General features: G+C 41.1%; 1 protein-coding gene across 3 annotated transcripts; it reads right to left on the bottom strand.

Moving 5' to 3' along the window:
* Positions 1-904: 904 nt before the first annotated feature.
* NQO2 (N-ribosyldihydronicotinamide:quinone dehydrogenase 2) lies at positions 905-13,925 on the bottom strand. 3 transcript variants are annotated; one of them, XM_067290786.1, is made up of 7 exons: positions 13,853-13,925; positions 13,053-13,105; positions 11,152-11,316; positions 7,297-7,427; positions 5,315-5,428; positions 2,788-2,889; positions 905-1,682 (listed from the first exon to the last, which is right to left on the bottom strand). In XM_067290786.1, the coding sequence occupies exons 2-7, from the start codon at positions 13,057-13,059 to the stop codon at positions 1,509-1,511; spliced, it is 693 nt and encodes a 230-aa protein (XP_067146887.1). In that variant the 5' UTR covers positions 13,060-13,105; positions 13,853-13,925; the 3' UTR covers positions 905-1,508. The 3 variants fall into 3 exon arrangements, with proteins under 3 accessions (XP_067146887.1, XP_013794953.2, XP_067146889.1); XM_013939499.2 differs by lacking the exon at positions 13,853-13,925 and adding an exon at positions 13,653-13,845; XM_067290788.1 differs by lacking the exon at positions 13,853-13,925 and adding an exon at positions 13,527-13,639.
* Positions 13,926-19,772: the final 5,847 nt, after the last annotated feature.

Below are 19,772 nucleotides of genomic sequence, written 5' to 3'. Positions count from 1 at the left end.
CTATTGAACCAAGGCCAACTGCTTGCTTGCTTGCATAATCTAAGGTCTCTGAGTCATACACACTGAAGCAGAAAGCTGCAACAGCTTAGGACAGCAGTTCTTCCAGGGGTCTGTGTCATCTCTGCTAGAGGTAGCCATTCACTTCATACAGTGACAAACAGGACTATGTGTATCCTTCTCTGCTGTTGCAATTCCCAGTCTGACATATTAGTTTACGCTGCTCCTCCAGAATCAGGGCTTGACACATTTATTATCCAAATGACCCCAATATAAACATAAGGGTGAGGACATAACAAGGCTGCTACAAAGAACATATGGCAGGTGCATGCTCTGTATGCAGAGGCCTAAGTATCATTTGACAGTGACTCAGAAGACTGGTGTTTCTTATTCAAGCTACATTCTTTTAATACTAAAGTGCAAAGCCAGCTGTGACATAATTTGATCAAAGTAAGAAACTGTGAAGCTAAGCAAGAAATCTTGCCCTTTGCTTTATGCACAAAAAACATTAACTGTTCTCAGGCATCCAAATTATTCTACTGAAGTTCAAGCTAAAATTCCCAGATACTAAGAGCCAGACAGTCATTGTGTTCTGCTAGATAGCTGGCCTGTAGGCAGAGAGTGCTCCTGCAGTTTTTTGGGAAGGCAGTCTGCCTCGCCAATAGGCAGTGCCAGACATCTCTGAGGAGGTGCACCTACGCTGAGGAAGCAGGGTATGCATCAGGCCCTCCAAGCCTGAATAGCAATACTGACTGGGGTGTAGGGGCAGGGATTAGATTTGATTCCCTTCTGTCTCTACTCAAAGTAACAAAAATAGGGAATTCTCCTTGATTTTAGAAAGCTACATACTTTACAAATGATTTACAAAGATTTAGATTCCATAAAGAAAGGCAATGCATGCACATACTGCTATGGGATATTTTTATTTGTTCTTTTCTTCTCCTGGCATCTGTCACAGCTTTAATATTGCTTTAATATATTTGTAAATGCGTGCAAAAGCCTACAGCTTGTCCACAAGCTTCCAGTTGTCTAAGTCACTATACAGCTGTACATCCTGTTGCATTATTAACTATCTGGCTTCATAGCTCAAAGGCACAAATGTAGAGCTCATTTAAAAGAGCAGGTTGAGCCACAACTATGTTGAGTCTGGGCAGTATATTTCCAGGCCAATGAAAAAATCGCAGCTAGTGCAAAAAGTTAAAATAAATTTGTCAATGCACTTTACTGTTTCATAATCAACAATATAATCTGCAAGTAAATACTGCTTGTATTACCAGTCACTAGTAGACAGGACGTCACTGTACATATGTTTTAGAATAATTTGTCACAAAGAGTTATGCGTCCATCATTGAAGACAGATGGTATATTGTCAGCTAAACTGGTAGCCATAGTACTCAAGAAAGATATCTGTAATACATTCAAGTTATGAGATTAGTTATTCATTCAGATATTGAGATAAAGCACCAAAAAGAATGGAAAAAAATCTAATTCCATAGTGTTGTGCCTGAATATTACTTGAAATACCACTCGGGAGAGCAGTTGATGGGTTCCTCCTTCCAAAGAGTCTTCAGACGCTGGGCCCAAACAAGCAGCATCTCCTTCCTGTTCTCCTCAGAGACATATTCTGGAGCAAAGCAGATGTGAGGAGCAAGGACTTTGACACCACAGTAGTGCATGATGCCATGCTAGACTCAAAGGAAAGAAAGAGATGCCTCAGAAAATAGTTAGCTTCTCAGCTGCAGTTCAAGAATGTGGAAGATTCTGATCTGAAACCCAATATAAGGCATATTTTCTAAACTGTACATTTGTCAGCAAAAGGGAAATAGATTGCAGAAGTTCATTACCTATCTTGGGAGTTAGTACTGAAGGCTAGGCATTATGCAGAATGACATACAATACACTGAAAAGTAAGGCTAACTATTTATTCTGCTCTATAGAATTTATTTCTAAGTGCTATTAAACCCACAGAATTGTCCTCTTCAGCTGCCATATGCTGTTAAATTTGCATGGATCAGAGACAGCCTAATGCTCATTGTACTGTTTAATCCCCATGGATTGTTCCAGAACTATACTATATTTCTCATCTACTTCTAAAAATTTTTAACCTTTTGCCTCCAGTTTAGCCACACAATTCTGAATGAGCATTAGTGCCTTTCAAATCAGCTCAACTCACTATCTTGCCTCTGTGTATTTCTGAACTTATAGCTGTGTCTGTAGCTGAACTTGTAGCTTTCTTCTTTATGCCAACTTGCAAGTTACGCAGCTAGATAGCCCCAGTGCTCATAAGGGCACAGAGGGCATTAGATTTCATCAAGAAGAAGCTGGCACAATTTGCCCTACCATCTAAAGTTTCTCAAAGCATGTTTGCTACCTCTGACAAAAGGGTAGCAACAAGAAAAGACATGCTACTATTGTATGCTGATCCTCAGTACCAGGATCCCGTGTGAATGCCCCCCAAATTCCTACATGAGTCAGGCAGTTATAGGGAAAATAAATGTTTCATGTAAGAGCTAACGGAAACCCTACAACACCAGAGAAACTCAAAAGCAGGCAATATAAGCCAGATTCCAGTCTTGAGGAAGAGGCACTAAGCAGCTTTAAAATTCTGTTGACTTTTATAGTTGTCTCAGGATTTTAGGGCCCAACTTATATAAAGTATATAGAAATAATTCAGTTGTCAGTTCCAAGCATCTACAGGTTATAAAATAAATAATAATAAAATTGTTCCAAATAATTTGCTTAGTAAAAATTAAGGCAAACAAATAACAAGCAAATATTCACAAATTATACCTGCATGGGCCACAGGATATAGCGAATATCACCACTGATACCTCCTTTTGTATACATCTCTTTGCTTCCTCCGGTGGTGAAAGAAAACAGGGCTAATTTATTCTGGAATTAAGAAAACTGTGCTTAGGATAGATATGTTTAAAGAAGAGTGACTGAATAGTTCAAGAGATATTCAGGGGAACCTGGATAGCATGAATCTCTAGAGGAGGTGTTTTGTCCTCTTTCCCTCTGACCTTACATGTAGTGGCAGCTGTGAGATAAAGCTGCAAGACATGCAACTAGACAATGGACTGTGTGTCAGGGCTTTAGACAGAGACAGATTAAAAAAGAAAAGAAATTGCATATACTGACACCACAGCATGAAGCGGGGCTGACCCTTGCTTTCACCTATGAAATGTTTGGAAAACTGTGGCTGGAAAGCACTGTGTTACTGAGCATATTTCTATTCTTCTCTTTCTTGAATGCAGAAATTGAATGCTACAGTAATCCCCTTTCAAACTTAGGCTTGCTAGTCACTTGTCAAGGAATAATTTGAGTACAATTTGTATTCTTTAGACTTTCTTCATCAGGTGTTCTAAAAGCCCCATGTTTCTGCTGATTCTGTATCCCATAGGCTTGTGCTCAGCATCTGTCCTCTCAGTTTTAGCTTCTATAATTAAAAACGCAGATTTTTCCTTGTATGACTCATTGCAGTATCCTAATTGCCTTGAGTCTGCAATCAGCATGCAGCTATAAAGGTTGGGGAATACTCCTATTCATCTCAGTGAGGCAGCCATTTCTGAAATTTAAACAAACTGAAATGTTTGGAATTGTTACAAAGATCAGAAATTAAATAGATTCATATGCAGCTAACATAAATGTGCGGTTAATATTGGTTATTTCTGGATGCAGCAGCTGTTACCAAGTAAGATCCATTAGGCAGTGGGCCCAAATTCTCTAGTTATTGACTAACTTGGTTATGCCCAATGCCATGGAGAATTATGAAGTTATGAATTGGCATCTAGAGATACTGGTCTTGCCCGATTTAGAAGCTACAGAGAAGAAAAGGCTCAAAGGAGATAACTGAAATAGAGTTGGAGAACCACATGCACTGAGCATTTCAGGTTTCTACTTAAGTTTTATAGTTTAATTCCAACCTTTGACATTCAATCCCAGAACAGGAATCTTTGTCATCTGTTCTAGTATGCCACCCATGACAGATTCATGCAGTCCTACTGTGGCAGGAAGAATGAGAGATTGAGAAGTTTTAAGATAAGAATCAATTTAAACTGTTTTCAGATTGTATGCCATCCCAGTGCACTGTGATACATCTACCAAATTATAAAGTCCATTTTGTAGGCCAGACAAAAATCTCTAGGAGATTGTTGAAATCTTTAGGAATCACTGCATTCATTGTACTTGCTACCTTTCAGACAGTTTTAACAATCCAGAAGGTTACTTAACATGTTACCAAAGCATTATTATTGATAGCTGCAGAAAAGACCACATGATCAAACTAGGATGGTTTTCCAGTTACAGACAGCTGAGTCACCCTATTTATCTGCATGCATGCTCCTGTCCTACCCTAACCATAAATGCAACAGCTTAAACATTTACCTCAAAGATTAACATACAGGATTTTGTATTTAAAAAGTGCTTTTCTTTTTTCCAGACCTGAGCGGGCACAAAGTTTCTACCTCACATTCAATTATTGTGTCCTGCTGTTTATGCATGCCAGAATATTTTGTCTATTGAAATATTGTTACAGAACAGGAAGTGCTGGGGTTGACCTAAGCCTGTGACATTTCTTAATTTTTGTAGAATAAGCAAAAAGAAAAGTCTGTCACCAATACGTAGGTCAAAATTTTCCCCTGTACTTTCCTGAAATATGCTTATTTTAAAGCTGAAGCTTCTGTAGATGCTCAGTTTAATCTTCCAGCTACTCTGGAATATCTTAGTGCATGGAAGGCTGTGTGCTATCTGCTTGTTTATAAGAATGAAGTTAAAGATGTTACCTCCTACAGGCCCACTGGTCTGTACTGGTGTGTTTGGCCACAGGTAATTCACCACAGCTGCTTCAACTGGAATCTCGATCTTGTACTTGGCTGTTGTCTCCTCCTCCCTTTAGTCTACAATGACTTGTTTTATTATTTTTAGCTTTTGGAACATATTGCAGAAGACTGATGTTTGGAAAGTATTTTGGAGAAAGCTAAGGGAATGTGGTTTAGCGATGGACTAGAAAAGAGTTTTTGTATCTGCCTGTCCTACTGCTAAAGCGATTGTTGAGTGCTGCTGAGATCTGATTTACATTTGGATTGCTAAGCAGTCCAACTTCAAAGACTTTAGTTAATATAAGTCTAAATCCAGAGAATACCTGAATAAGCCAGAGGCTTCAGAAAATAAGTCATTCCTCCTCAGAAAAATCTGTGATCTATTTTCAGGACAGCCTAAAGTGAGAGCTTTATGCAAATACAGTGGAAGAGAAAGACCATTACCTAAAGAGCACTGCACAAATCTTGATCTTAATAAAACAATCCCCAAAACATACCTTGAGCAAACCGGAACTGTAACAATCTGGAAATTTGTGAGCAAATCCTTCGACCAAGACTCTGTCCATCCAGCCCTTCATGATTGCTGGCATACTGAACCAATACAAGGGAAACTAGGCAAAAAGTAAATTACCTTGTTAATACAGAGAGTCTGGGACATCCTTAAGCCTGGTCTACAGGCAACATCCTATTTTCTTTATCTGTTCAGATCTTGTATATGTTTTCTTCCAGCCCTCTGTCTGGAGAGGCAGTAACTATGTTTGGCAAAATTAATTCAAGTGATTTTTGTACGTAGTAGTCTCAAGTACTTAACCTGTGCATCTGCAGTGTTTTAACACCATGGTGAATGTGAAGGCTTCTACACAAATTAAAGTTGGAATATGATGAAGCGGGAAGGTGCCATTTAATTCAAACTTAAGACTGTACAGAATAGTGTCACCTATTGCTGAAATGCAAAAAGAACATATTACCAAATGGAAAATACAGCCAGAATGCACACAGAGAGCCTTACTACCAGGACTGACATCTCATGATCAGTTCTAATCTGACAGTCTTCCAAAAAATGCCATGGGATCTTAAAAAAGAGTTAGATTCTCTTACACCTTATTGACAGGATGATTCAGATTCACTATTGCTCTACTGAGAAGAAAAATTCCTCTCTAACAGTAGGCCTCTCTATTTCTAGAACCTCTGTTTAGCCCATGGGACCACAGCCTAAAATTATCATGTCTTACTTGCACTCTCATGAATGCTTTGTGGACTCCTGTTCAAGGATGCTATTCCTAAACCTTTGTACACATCACAGTATAAGAGAAGACATTCTATAAGAGTTTAATGTGCATGTGGCTTAATTCAAAGTAGAAACTGGGCAATCATGATTATCTGTAGAAGTGGTCAGTGTAGTCTCTAGTTTCTTTTAAATTACTTCGCAGTGTATTTGAGCGTTTTTGTTTGTGTGTTTGTTTTCTGTGCCAAGACACACTCAACTCCTCATACCATTTTACAGACAGAAAGTAGGAAGCAACCACTTCCTCCAGAGGACATTTTACTATACTTATCTTAAACTCAGAAGACTATTGCGAAAATGATGAAGATTTACAGTGAAATACTTATTCTGAATATGGTTACATCTTAAATTTCATCTAGAATGGAACATTGGAATATACATAGGCTATGCATAAGGCCAATAGTCAGACTGTGAATTTGGATGGAATATTTTCATTTGTATCACACATGACCTTCTGGATGTCAACACTCCAGAGGCCAGTATACTGCGTACTTTAGCCTTGCTATTGACTGCACTTGCACAAATATGGGACATGATTCATCCCCAGCACTGCTGATCCCACACTTCCATTTGGGAAGTACTCTATTCCCAAGCATCCGTCTCATCATGCAAACAGATTGCTTCCACAATTCTACTGTAGATTTGTGTTTCCTTTGCTTGGGCTCCAAGACAAAGGAAGAGGATCAGGCTGCCTGATAATACAGCACTGTTCTCTTATTGAAAATTATAGTTGCTCAATCCAATCATTTTGGAGTGCAGGTATCACCGGTCCTCACAATAACCATAAAACTTAACATTCAAAAATAATCTGATTGTAAGTGAAGTGTGGGTGTGAATTTTACTCAAGTATTTTAGGGATCTAATTTTGGATGCCTTGCTTTTCCCAAAAATGTTAGTGTGGAGCCATTATTTGTGTGAAAAGGTCATAATGTGCTAGCATGAATAATGCTCACAAATGATCTAGTATTTTTGTTATTTTAAAATACACATCATATCAGAAAATCCTGACCCCTAGAAATTGCTGCACTGTGTGCAAACCATTTTGTGTTGATGGCAGAACTACCACATATTTTAAGTCTGGCTAGATTCAATGTTCCTATTGAAATCTATAAGCTTCTCATTTATTACTGTTTCTCTTTTGTTTAACCCTGTACATTACAACTAAAGTATTTTAATGCAATTTAAAATAATGACCTGAAAAATTAGTAAGTCTGCTTCCTGCACCTTCTTTTGCTCTTCTATCAGATCATCAGACAAATCTCCTCTCTTGTAAGCTTCCCGTGCTTCAACTCCGTAATTGAACTCTTCTGAGTTGTGTAAGCAACCTGTGGGTAGAAGTGAATGGTCATTGCTAACCCTGTTTCTAGTGCTGTAGACAAATAGGAATTAAATACAGGATGCAAACTACAATTCTAAATTGAGTTACAGCTTTCCATTTTTTTCCAATTTTCCTTTCCTTTTCATGAATATTCAGTATCATCACAGCTGACAGAACATGATTTGATTTTAACTGGAGAGGAATGTGGTATCTAAGGGTACTAAAACTTTGACCTTTCTGTAGCAACATATGAGTGCAGTAAGAAGGCCTAAGCTTGGTTTTACACTCTGGTGATGCAGACAGATAATTTATCACCACTTCTTGGTAATTGCTCTGCCTCTGCAATAGGGATTACTGAAACGACTGCAGAGTCACAAGAATTATGTAGCCTCCGTAACTGGGAAACTCTGCAGGTGCTGGAGAACAAGTATCGTCTGGTTCGGCTGATTCCACTACAGTTGGATAAGCTGATTCCTATATGTCTGAATCATACATATGCATTCTTTCCTGCTGATTCCACTAGTAGGTCATCAATCTCCAGCAGAAGGACAAGGAAGACAGGTAGAAGCAGTAACCTTATGAATTAAACTCTAATAAGTCATAGTAGGGTACCTGAAGGTGTGGGAAGCACCCAAGAGAAATGGACTTCAGAGACTGATTCTGAACATATATGGGCAAATGCATTCTTCCCCCCCAGAAGTGTCACTGTGAGCCAAGGGTCATATCGAGGGGTAGACTCACAGACATGCTTAAGTCTGGTTGTTAATAAGGTTTTTCTTGTTTTAGCCAGTGCTGGTACAGATGTGTGCTATTTCTTTTTGATTCTTACTTTAAAGAGTTAGGACCAGGTGAATCAGGTTATGTTATGGCTTTGTGTTTCCTGAACTGGAAAAATACTGGCCGTAAATGCTATTAAGAGCACAGCAGACTTTCTTAATCATGAAAATACCACGTAAGCTTAATAACAGCATCACTGTTTGTCTCAAGCTTAACTGCACCATTTTTAGTAATCATATACTATCAAGACAGTTGGGAGGTGCCAAAACAACTCAAAAGCCAAAGCACTTAAGTGCCTGGTGCCAATTTACAGAATGCATTTATAATACTGATCATAAGAGAAGGTGGTTTTTAGAATGCCTCTTTATTTGATTGCAAATATTAGAAAAATAATGTTATTCTTTGTTCACTTTGGTCTAAAGGCAAAATGCTGCTTTACAAATCTGTATAATATAGATATTTCTTTTTTTTTCATTGAGGAACCATTTCTAATAGTTGGATTTATTTAAATAAGAATGATATGAGATGATCATGAGATGGTGGATTTCAGGATCCTGCAAGAAGGCAGCAGGGCACTAAGTAGGATCGCAACTCTGGACTTCAGGAGAGCAAACTTTGGCCTCTTCAGGGACCTACTTGGAGGAATCCCATGGGTTAGGGCCCTAGAAGGAAGGGGCGTTCAAGAGAGCTGGTTAATATTCAAACATCACCTCCTCCAAGCTCAAGAGCGGTGCATCCCTATGAGTAGAAAGTCAAGCAAAGGAGGTAGGAGACCTGCATGGATGAACAAGGAGCTCCTGGCAAAACTCAACCAGAAGAAGGAGGTATACAGAAAGTGGAAAGGGGGACAGGCCACTTGGGAGGAATATAGGAACGTTGTCAGAGTATGCAGGGATGTGACGAGGAAGGCTAAGGCCCGTTTGGAATTAAATCTGGCTAGAGATGTCAAGGACAACAAGAAGGGCTTCTTCAAATACATCAGTAGCAAGAGGAAGACTAGGGAAAATGTGGGCCCTTTGCTGAATGGGGTGGGTGCCCTGGTGACGAAGGATGCAGAGAAGGCACAGTTACTGAATGCCGCCTTTGCTTCAGCCTTTACTGCTCAGGCCAGCCCTCAGGAACCCCAGACCCTGGAGGCAAGAGAAAAAGTCTGGAGAAAGGAAGACTTTCCCCTGGTCGAGGAGGATCGGGTTAGAGATCATTTAAGCAAACTTGACACCCACAAATCCATGGGCCCCAATAGGATGCACCCACGAGTGCTGAGGGAGCTGGCAGATGTCATTGCTAAGCCGTTCTCCATCATCTTTGAAAGGTCCTGGAGAACAGGAGAGGTGCCTGAGGACTGGAAGAAAGCCAATGTCACCCCAGTCTTCAAAAAGGGCAAGAAGGAGGACCCAGGGAACTACAGGCCAGTCAGCCTCAGCTGCATCCCTGGAAAGGTGATGGAGCAGCTCATCCTGGAGGCCATCTCCAAGCATGTGGAGGACAAGAAAGTGATCAGGAGTAGTCAGCATGGCTTCACCAAGGGGAAATCATGCCTAACCAATCTGATAGCCTTCTCTGATGGAATGACTGGCTGGGTAGATGAGGGGAGAGCAGTGGATGTTGTCTCCCTTGACTTCAGCAAGGCTTTTGACACTGTCTCCCAGAACATCCTCATAGGCAAGCTCAGGAAGTGTGGGCTAGATGAGTGGACAGGGAGGTGGACTGAGAACTGGCTGAATGGCAGAGCTCAGAGGGTTGTGATCAGCAACGCAGAGTCTAGTTGGAGGCCTGTAGCTAGCGGTGTCCCCCAGGGGTCAGTACTGGGTCCAGTCTTGTTCAAGTTCTTCATCAGTGACTTGGATGAAGGGACAGAGTGCACCCTCAGCAAGTTTGCTGACGATACCAAACTGGGAGGAGTGGCCGATACACCAGAGGGCTGTGCTGCCTTTCAGAGGGACCTCAACAGGCTGGAGAGCTGGGCGGAGAGGAACCTCATGAAGTTCAACAAAGGGAAGTGCACCTGGGGAGGAATAACCCCATGCAGCAGTACAGGTTGGGGGTTGACCTGCTGGAAAGCAGCTCTGCCGAGAAGGACCTGGGAGTGCTGGTGGACACCAAGTTAAGCATGAGGCAGCGATGTGCCCTTGTGGCCAAGAAGGCCAATGGTATCCTGGGGTGCATCAGGAAGAGTGTTGCCAGCAGGTCAAGGGAGGTGATTCTCTCCCTCTACTCAGCCCTGGTGAGGCCACATCTGGAGTACCGTGTCCAGTTCTGGGCTTCCAGTACAAAAGAGACGTGGAGCTACTGGAGCGAGTCCAGCAAAGCGCTGCTAAGATGTTGAAGGGACTAGAGCATCTCTCTTATGAGGAAAGGCTGAGAGAGCTGGGCCTGTTCAGCCTGTAGAAGAGAAGACGAGGGGGGATCTTATCAATGTGTATAGGTATCTGAAGGGAGGGTGTAGAGAGGATGGAGCCAGACTCTTTTCAGTGGTGCCCAGCGACAGGACACAAGGCAACGGGCACAAACTGAAACACAGACAGTTCCATCTGAACATGAGGAAAAACTTCTTCACTGTGAGGGTGACAGAGCACTGGAACAGGTTGTCCAGAGAGGTTGTGGAGGCTCCTTCCTTGGAGGTATTTAAAACCCATGTGGACACAATCCTGTGCAATGTGCTCTAGGTGACCCTGCTTGAGCAGGGGTTTGGACTAGATGATCTCAAGAGGTCCCTTCCAACCTCAGTGATTCTGTGATTCTGTGATACATGTTGACATTGCTTAGTCAGGGCTCACCAAAAATAAAAACCTGGGTCTTGTTTGTTAAGGAATATTTGGTATCAAGTAATGGCAACTGTTTTTTCAGAGTGTACGTAATGGTATGGTTTTAAATTGCTAATGCAGCAGGATAGACAAGAAGAAAGTTTGTCTCATCATTATTGTTGAAAAAAAATGTATTTTGGCTAGTCTCACCAACAATGTCATTTCTTGTTGCTCTTGGCTCAAACTGCATTGCATATAAATCGGACACTGTGACACTGCAGCCCTGTTTGCCTAATTCTTCCACCGCAACATTCTTCAAAGATCCATTCAAAGACTTGGGCTCTTGATGTGCATAGATTATTAGGACTTTTCTCCCTGGAGGCAGAAAGAAAAGCAGAAGATACCTTAGAGATAGGCCAATGTGAAACAGTTTGTGGAGTGAGGGCCTGGTTCTTCATGTTTTTGTGCTGTGTTTTCCATGTTGCACAAAACTAGTGAAAACAAATGACAGTGCCAGCATTTGACTCCTGCTTGGTAGAGCAAGTGACTCATGAAGAACTCATCCGTAAATGCCACACCCACAGAAACATTGTGCTACCCTGGGCTTTTTAGGTGGAAGTCGGTGGACTGTAGGTGTATTTCCATAGCAGGTTGCACTGTCCTACTTCATGATGCGCCACCCAAGACATGCCCTGCTCCTCCTCTGATGCAGTTCCTCATTTTCAGTCATCATTTGTGCTCGTCTGATTCTACCACCCTCCCCAAAAAACACACAACAACAGAAGAAAAACTTTCTGCTGACTTAGCTCCCTAACCTACCTCTCTGCCAGATTAGTGCAGTGTTAGTGTGAGGGATGGGGTGTGATCAAAACACGGTCAATTGGGATTCCTCAAAACATTGTGGAATCAAATTCTGAGAGCCCAGAGAATCCCTCAACTGCTTTGTGGGTTCCCTACATCTTCCGTTTAAGTGTTGGGCAAATGATAACATCGGGGTTAAAGTTTAAGATGCTGCTATCCCATTCTACCATCCTCACAGCGGCTTCAGTAGAAAGCAACATGACTTGTTCTTAGGTGTATCAGTGAGCTGTCTGGTATGTCTTAAACTGCTGATAAAAATGGATTTAAGCTAAAATGAGTGACCAGAGGGATAGGTAGGGATGTAGCTTTTTAAACTAACACAACAAGGTATATCAGAGCTTACTTATTCATAATCATATTGGGCATAGGCAGAGCACTTAAAACAATGGAATCACCATTCAATTTTAATAATTCTCTAAAAAATTATTCCTCTCTGGACAAAAGGGAAAGTGAAATACTTTGGCGGGTAACAGTAGATTATAAATAAACATTGCAGAGAAGGAAATTTCCAGAAACTATTTAAAATAACTGCATCTGCAAAACATTCAGACCTTGGTTCCTAATAGTCAACATAAAAACTTCCCTGAATTCAGTTTTTCCAGTAGACACAGAGGCTGTCTGTCCCACATCACCATCTGGGTGACAGTTACCTTTGGTATCAGAGGTAGTTGATAGAATCTGAGCTGAGAGCTTGAAAAAACAATACCTCATTTTCATACATGAATTATAAGAGGCAGTTATTTCTCCAGTGTGCATTGAGTGTCCTCCATGAAACAACAGCTTTGCCAAAAGACCATTAAAATTTGTGGTCAGATGCTATCATAAATTTAAGAAGTGACAGTTGCATGCCCTAATAGTTTATTTAAAGTATTTAAACAACAAGTTTAAATAAATTACTGCTCTCTTGCTCAATAATTTTTTTTTCTGGAATATCAAAAACTGTTACCTCTTTGCAGTTCCTGCTAGCTCTCAGTTAAGTAAGTAATTCAGTGTTTGGAGATAGAACCATCTCAGAGAAATGAAAAGATTAATTCTGCAAGCTGCTAGTTTGTTTTAATTTCAGTGGAGTTGAGGGCACTCAGACACTGTGTTTGCAGACACTAGAGTTTTCAAAAGCATTAGTCACTTAAGTAATTCCAGTGCTTTAAAAAATAGCACCTTAATATCCCAACTAAATCCTAAGGACATTCCAGGTACTAGCATGCCTAGGACCTATGTCAAAAGCATTTTTATTACCATTTGGTTCTTACCTGCCATCTTCTGGAAGCATGTAGTAGTTTCTGTCCTGAGAATCCGGTATGGCCTGTAAACGGAAATGACATATTCGCTTATGTGAGCAGCATCAGGAAAAGGCAGAAGAAAAACTTCTGTTTCATTGCCACCTGGCTGCAAGTGCATTTTATGACACAGAATTGAATAGGCTGTGAAGGGAAAACATTTTGTAAGCACTCGTGTATATACAATGCACTCCAGCTGTACTAACCACCAGGAGAATGAAGGTGTATGGGCTTACAAACCTTTCTCTTCATGAATTTTGCCTGGCTGAATTGCTTACCACTGGTGAGAGAACTTCTGCGCATTACCTCAAACGCAAATTCACCCAACTTTTAGCAGAGAACAAGCAGAATGTATTTGAGTTTGCTTGTTGCACTAGCACAAACTAGCTATTTGTTCATCCAGTTTAACTGACTGGTTAAAATGGACGCATTGCTTTTTTCTCTCACCTAAGGCAGGTGGAAAGGGCTCCTGTTTTTTTCTGCTGTCTTCTAAAACCCGTTTCAAAATAACCCCAAACCCCAGCTCCGACAGCAGTCAGGACAGAGCACAAAACACTCGTGTCAGGACCGTACCGTGTACCGGGGGGACGGGCGGGCCGGTGCCGCAGCCTTCCCCGGGGCTGCAGCAAGCTCCGCGGAGCCGCTCGGGGAGCCGGGGGCTGCCGGGCCGCCTGCGAGCGCGGCTCCGGCGCCGGGGCAGCCCGCGGTGCCCGCCGTGTTCCCTCCCCGCTGGCTGCAAAGGCGGCGCGGCGCGACCGGGGATCGCTTTTTACCTGCTGCCCGCGGCCGTGATGGCGCCGCGCGCCGGCTCCGCAGGGCCCCTGGGCGGAGCGCGCTGACGCCGGGCCGGGCCCCCGGCTGCGGAGCGCGGCCCGCCCGCCTGAGCGCGGCTGCAGCCCAAGGCTGCGCCAGCACAAAGCCGCGCTCGTGCCTTCAGGGCTGTCAGCCGCTGGTGCTCCGCTATAAGCAGACTACATTAAATATACCTTACATATCATTATTATTCCATATTATTATTACAAATTGCAGACTGTTATTACACATGACATATTATGATTATTATGTATTATAATATATATATTATGTATCACACACTTACTGATGTTTCATTACAAAGGGTGTTGTTCATCTTAAAAGTGTCACCTGATGGGAGCCGCGATGGCATGTCACCGCTAGCAGCAGTCGCTCATCGGTGTGTACCGCTATATCGCTTCCGACCATTCAGTGAGTTCTCACGTGTGTAGCAGGGGGCGAGTGCAGTTATTCCTGGTTTTCAAATGGAGAATCTGAGGCGGAAATCAAGTCATTGGGCCCAAAGCATGGGGCAATAAATGACAGAGCCACCTGTGTCCTCTTGCAACAGAGTCAGCAGAAAACCTCTGTGCAAACCTCGTACTGTTTGCATTTTTCACCTGCTGCCATCTGTGTTGCCTGGGTTAGGGGAGACACCAAATCCTCTGCTATCTCCCTTGGCATCTCAGGGAAAAGGTAGCAGGCACATGGCTGCAGGGACCGGGGAGAGCAAAGCCTGGAAATGGGAAGTGACGGTAGCAGAAATTTTGGCTATAACAGTCACTTATCAACAGTCACTATGCTAAATATAAAACAACAGAGTGCATTCTGCTTGGTTATGCTCAACTGGTTAAATGGGAAGCAGTACGATAAAGAACCAGACAGGGACTCAGGAAACCCAGATTCCAGTTTGTTTACCTTCCTTCAGGTAGGATGTTCTATTTTTGTCTTTTTGTCCCTTCTGATAACAGAAATAATGAGATCTTCTGATAAAACACTGTTTAAGAGCTAAGTGCTGTTGGTATTAGTAAACTGATAGCAAGTAAAACTCACTTTTGTGAAGACTGAGTAAAAACTGTGAAAGAAGCTAAGCGTAGTGCAAACACCTTGATTTTTATCTAGTTATTTTTTTAGCTTAATGACCAAGTCCAAATTATATTTTCCTTTTATTTTTCACAGATAAAGTCTATTTACTGCAAGACAAGGGAAACTAAAGGAAAAATGTTTATAGTTCTTTATAGACTGCACCTAGACAGTTTTATCTGAAATATTACTTAGTTATATTACCTCACAGAAGTAGTAAAAAGAAATTATGCTGTACCTGCTAACTTTTCTCTGTTCAAGACTCTTTGGGTGTTACGGTATTCCCAAGAGGTCTTTTTTTATTCTTCCTTTTCCTGTTTTCCTCCTCAGCATTCATCCTGCATTCATAGTTGCTTCTGCCTGGGGCATCGCCTGGGCGTTGGCTGTTTCCCCGCTGAAATGGGGCCTCCTCTGCAGGCCTATTCCCTTCCCTTCCTTAGAGCCCTGGGGTCAGGGGCCTAATCAGAGCCAATGACGGCTGTCATCCAGCCCATGCATCAAAAGCTTTCTCTGGGTCAGGTGGGAGCCAATGCATGCTTGGTCTTATCCTGAGACGGATCTCAGAAATGCTCCTGAATCCCCCCCCACCCCAGGTTTTGATGTAGCTCCTGAAGTCATAACTATTTTGATCTTTTTTGGAGGTTTAATGTAAACAGCAAACATAAGATATATAAAGTAAAGGGCTTATTTTCTCTCAAAACACAAAATATTTTTCTCCTGCCCAATATATTCTACACAGTCATTAGCAACATTTTAAAAGGTCCATCTGAATAATAAAACAATAGTAATAAGGCAGTATATTTTTGTGGAGGAGGGACGTCAGAGAACATATTAATGATGCATCAGGCAAATAGACACCTATGTTATAATATTTAAGAGCTGCATAAGAGGAAAGATGTTTTATTTTACTATCTGCTAAATAATAGGCTTTGTTAACTGGAAGATATTGTAATACTGTAGGTGTGCATTGTGGTTTTCAGACAAATGAAAGCTATGGTCTCAGCCTTGAGGAGCTTATGAATCTAAAGAGCATGAAGTCATTAAATATTTCTCCAGAGAAGACTGACAGGCAGTGATCTCACTGTAGAGGTGAAAAACCCCTATTTCTGAGTAAGGTAGCTTGCAGGATTAGTTCCAATGTTAATTCCTAATATATCTTGAATCATCTCTGATTATTTTAGAAAATTTTAGAAAAAATCCTTGCACTTTCCTATTTGTCTTTGGGAAAGAAAAAGGATACATATAAGGATTTCAGCAGCCACCTTCAGCAATTTCTTATTAGTCTTCTTAGTCTGATGAGTAGTCATTGTTTTTTCAGAGTTTTTAAGAGAATTTTTTATGTCACTCAAATTGATTAGGGTAGTTTTAAGAATCTGTTTCTGTTTAGCTTAGGTGATTCCATGGGACAGAAAAAAGTTTCTTGTTGCCTCCTTCCACCCTTCTTCCCCCTTCCCCCCCATTTTTATAGTTAATTAACACTCAAGAAAGTGCTACAGTAGCTGAATCTGAGTTCCTTCCCCTCAGATACCTTCATAGTACAATGCCCTTTCTCTGCACTCAGATTTCATTTTGCAGATTGGGCATGCTTTCTTGTACTTTTTTTTTCCCCACTGCATTTGATACTCTTCTCTCCAGTCCTCCCTTGGAGTAAGAAAGGTATTTTCTTTCCATTAATATTTTCTCTAAGAAATTAATTACTAAGTGCTAAAAAGCAGGTGGGACTGAACTAAGAGAAATTCTCCTGTCATCTGTCAGTCATTCATGAGCATTGACTGAGTTATACTTGATAGGAAGATTGAATATTTACAGTTTCTCTTGCTTTGGATTGACATAGACTGTTTTTCCATCTAACACAAGACAGAGAGAACATAAGAAAATAAAAATGCCTATAGTGGTTCAGACCAGGCATCCATTCAACACAGAATCCGATTTCCCACACCACCCCCAAGTAGATGTCTATGAAGAGTAAGAACAGGGTAAGTATGTATGATATTCCTCCCACTACTGCCTCAGACTGCAGCTATTTTCATCTCAAGCCTGAGCAAGTCGTAATTTGTTAATATAGTAACCTCCAGCTTATCTCTTTGTCAAGTACTTTGCTGGATCTCCCCTTGAATCTATGCCAATTCCTTAAATGCACAATGCTCTTGGCAAAGAGTTCCACAGATTTATTTCCTGCTGTGTGAAGAACAACCCGCTTCTGTTTGTTTTGAACTTGGTTCCTATCAGCTTCATTTATTACTCCTTAGTTCCTGTACTGGAAGAGACAGAGATCAATCAATCCTTGCTCATCCTGTTGGTGCCACTCATGGTTTTGCAGACTTGCATCATATGCCCCCTGAATTACCTCCCTTCCAGACTGAAGAGTGATCTTTAGGTGATCTTTGTACAGAAACTGTTCCATATTTTTAATCATTCCTTTTGCTCTTCTTTACTCTTTTCTATTTCTGCTGTATCCTTTCTGAGGTGAGGGAACCAGATCTACATATAGTATTCATGGTGTAGATGAGCCTTGGATCACCCAGTGATACAGTGATTTTCTCTGTATTGCTCTCTGGTCCTTTTCTAATAATCCCTAACATAACCTTTGCTTTTCTGACTGCAGCTGCCTATTGAGCTGATGTTGTCATAGAATTATCTGCCATAATTCAAAGGTTTTACTCCTGAGTGGTGGTAGTCAGCTCAGAGCCCATTATTTTAAATGTGAGGCTAGGTTTGAGGGTTTTTTTTCCCCATGAGCATCTCTTAACATTCAAAGAGACTACAAAATAATTTTTAACTGCCTGGCTTCTAGTGTGGCGTCCAGAACATCATGTTAGCCTTAGTTCCTATATAGCTTGTAACATAAAAAACAACATAAAAAACAACCCTCATGCTATATGGATGAGTCACCTATAGGAAAAATTTGGGACAAGTGGGTGGCTTAAATACTGTTCTCTTTGACTTGAATATTTTACTCTAGATATGTTGCCCCAAACCCTCTTGTGAAGATAATAACTTTTTTTTCCCATATGACAAAATAATCAAGGATTATACTTTTTTGTTGATTTTATTAGGGTGGCAGGTTGGACACATAGTTGGCAGGGGCAGAGATACCTCTATTTCTATACAATTGCAATGCTTTCTTATTGGACCACTAACTGTGGACTTGGAAGTCCAAGACCTGGATTCAATTCTGTCTGCAGCCTGGGCAAAGCCAAAACCCATTCTTAAACAGTGACCTTCACATCAAACTGAGTACATACTCCAACTGTTCCTTTTGAAGTTGTTTCACTGTAGAAAATATCTTAGATTTCAGTGAAAGGAAAATGGAATGCACGCATAATTCTGTAGCTTAGGCACTTGCATGACCTTGGAACATCGAGGCTCCAGTCCTTGTTTCAAGAATTGCTAAAATATTTTGTGCGCAACAGCTGTATAAAAGGAAAGTCAGAGCCCCCTTTTCCTAAGGTTAGGCATCTACTGGGTGGGAGTTTTGAGGGTAGCAGTTCTGAACTCAGGAGGTTTTTTTTGCCTAAGTGTCACTAACATGATTTTAACTCTCCTTTAGGTAGGTAGGCAGGTAGATAGATAGATGGATATAGATATAGATATATAGATATAGATAGTGTGTGTGTGTATGTGTGTGTGCATGTGTGTATACCTATCTATCTATCTATCTATCTATAAAATATATATGGCCTAGAAAGATAATTAGCTGTTTTGTCACAGTTTCCTCTGAGGACTATTTCATTCCTACTACAGGGAAGCACAATCAGCATTAACTGATGGAAAGGAACAACTTCTCATAAGTAGGAAACTATGGTTCATGTCAAAGTAAGCCTTCAAAAAGAAAATCAAAACCTGAGACACTGCATCAGGAAATATCAAGCAAGTGGCCTTAATTTAGGAATTTCCACTGGATATTAACCCTACCTTTTCCCCCTTCCTTTTAAAATATATTTTAGTTCCCTTGTCAGATAATTCTATTGCTACGTGTACATTGGTATCATACTGGAGGTCTTCTATGGGCTTAGCCTCTGGGCAGATGAATAACCCGTATGTGACAAATCAAGACTGAGCTATGCAAAATGAGAGAAAACAAAACACCCAAGAAAATGGACAGTGCAAGAAAGGCAGCAAAGCAGCCCTAGTGGGATGATGATCAATTACAGGGAGATTAATACCAAAACGTGAATAAAGAGTGTGAGGTGGGCCTAGGTGGTTGTCAGAGGTAAAACCCTGCCCTGTACTGGTCAAGAAAAACAGTAACAAAACTTATTTGACAGTTTGCTTGTATCCTCTACCACAATTAAGTATCTTGCAAAATTGAAAGGCTCATGTAACTAAAAGGGGAGAGAATTGTTCATATAAACCTTTTAATCAGTAGTAGGTTCCTGATTCTTTTGCCCCGGATGGAACCTTACTGAGTTCTTCCTTACCTGTTCTGAGATGTAGATGTAGGATCCCGTGGTCTCCAAACTCTCCTCTTCCTTCAGTAGTTGACAGGTAAGATGTTAGTTTGAATAGTCTTGAGCTGCCAAATGGTATTCTGCAAGAATCAGACACATTTCTACCTGCAGATTGTTTTTTCCCAAGTACTTTATACTTCTTTGAAACCAGATGTTGCCCTTAATGAGCCCATTAATAACTTCTTGCACTGTTTCCAGTTAGGTCCCATGAGCAATCACTGATTTTTAAGCTACTCAGACATATTTTCCACACAAAGAAAGCTCCATTTTGTACGAGGTACTTTTAAAATGTTTTGCCAGAAAGCTTTTATTCTCTTTTCATAATAAATATCTACTCTTAATATTGCGCTGAAGAAGCTCTAAAGTT

The sequence above is a fragment of the Apteryx mantelli genome, chromosome 2 (genome assembly GCF_036417845.1).
Source record: "Apteryx mantelli isolate bAptMan1 chromosome 2, bAptMan1.hap1, whole genome shotgun sequence".
NCBI classification, from domain to species: domain Eukaryota; kingdom Metazoa; phylum Chordata; class Aves; order Apterygiformes; family Apterygidae; genus Apteryx; species Apteryx mantelli.
This window is presented reverse-complemented; position numbering and strand designations above follow the sequence as displayed.

Coding starts and splice junctions, on each gene's coding strand:
- NQO2 (XM_067290786.1), bottom strand. Junction 5,429..7,296: donor CAGACTTACTAATTTTTCAG/GTCATTATTTTA, acceptor CTTTTTGCCTAG/TTTCCCTTGTATTGGTTCAG. Junction 2,890..5,314: donor ACAGTTCCGGTTTGCTCAAG/GTATGTTTTGGG, acceptor TCTTAATTCCAG/AATAAATTAGCCCTGTTTTC.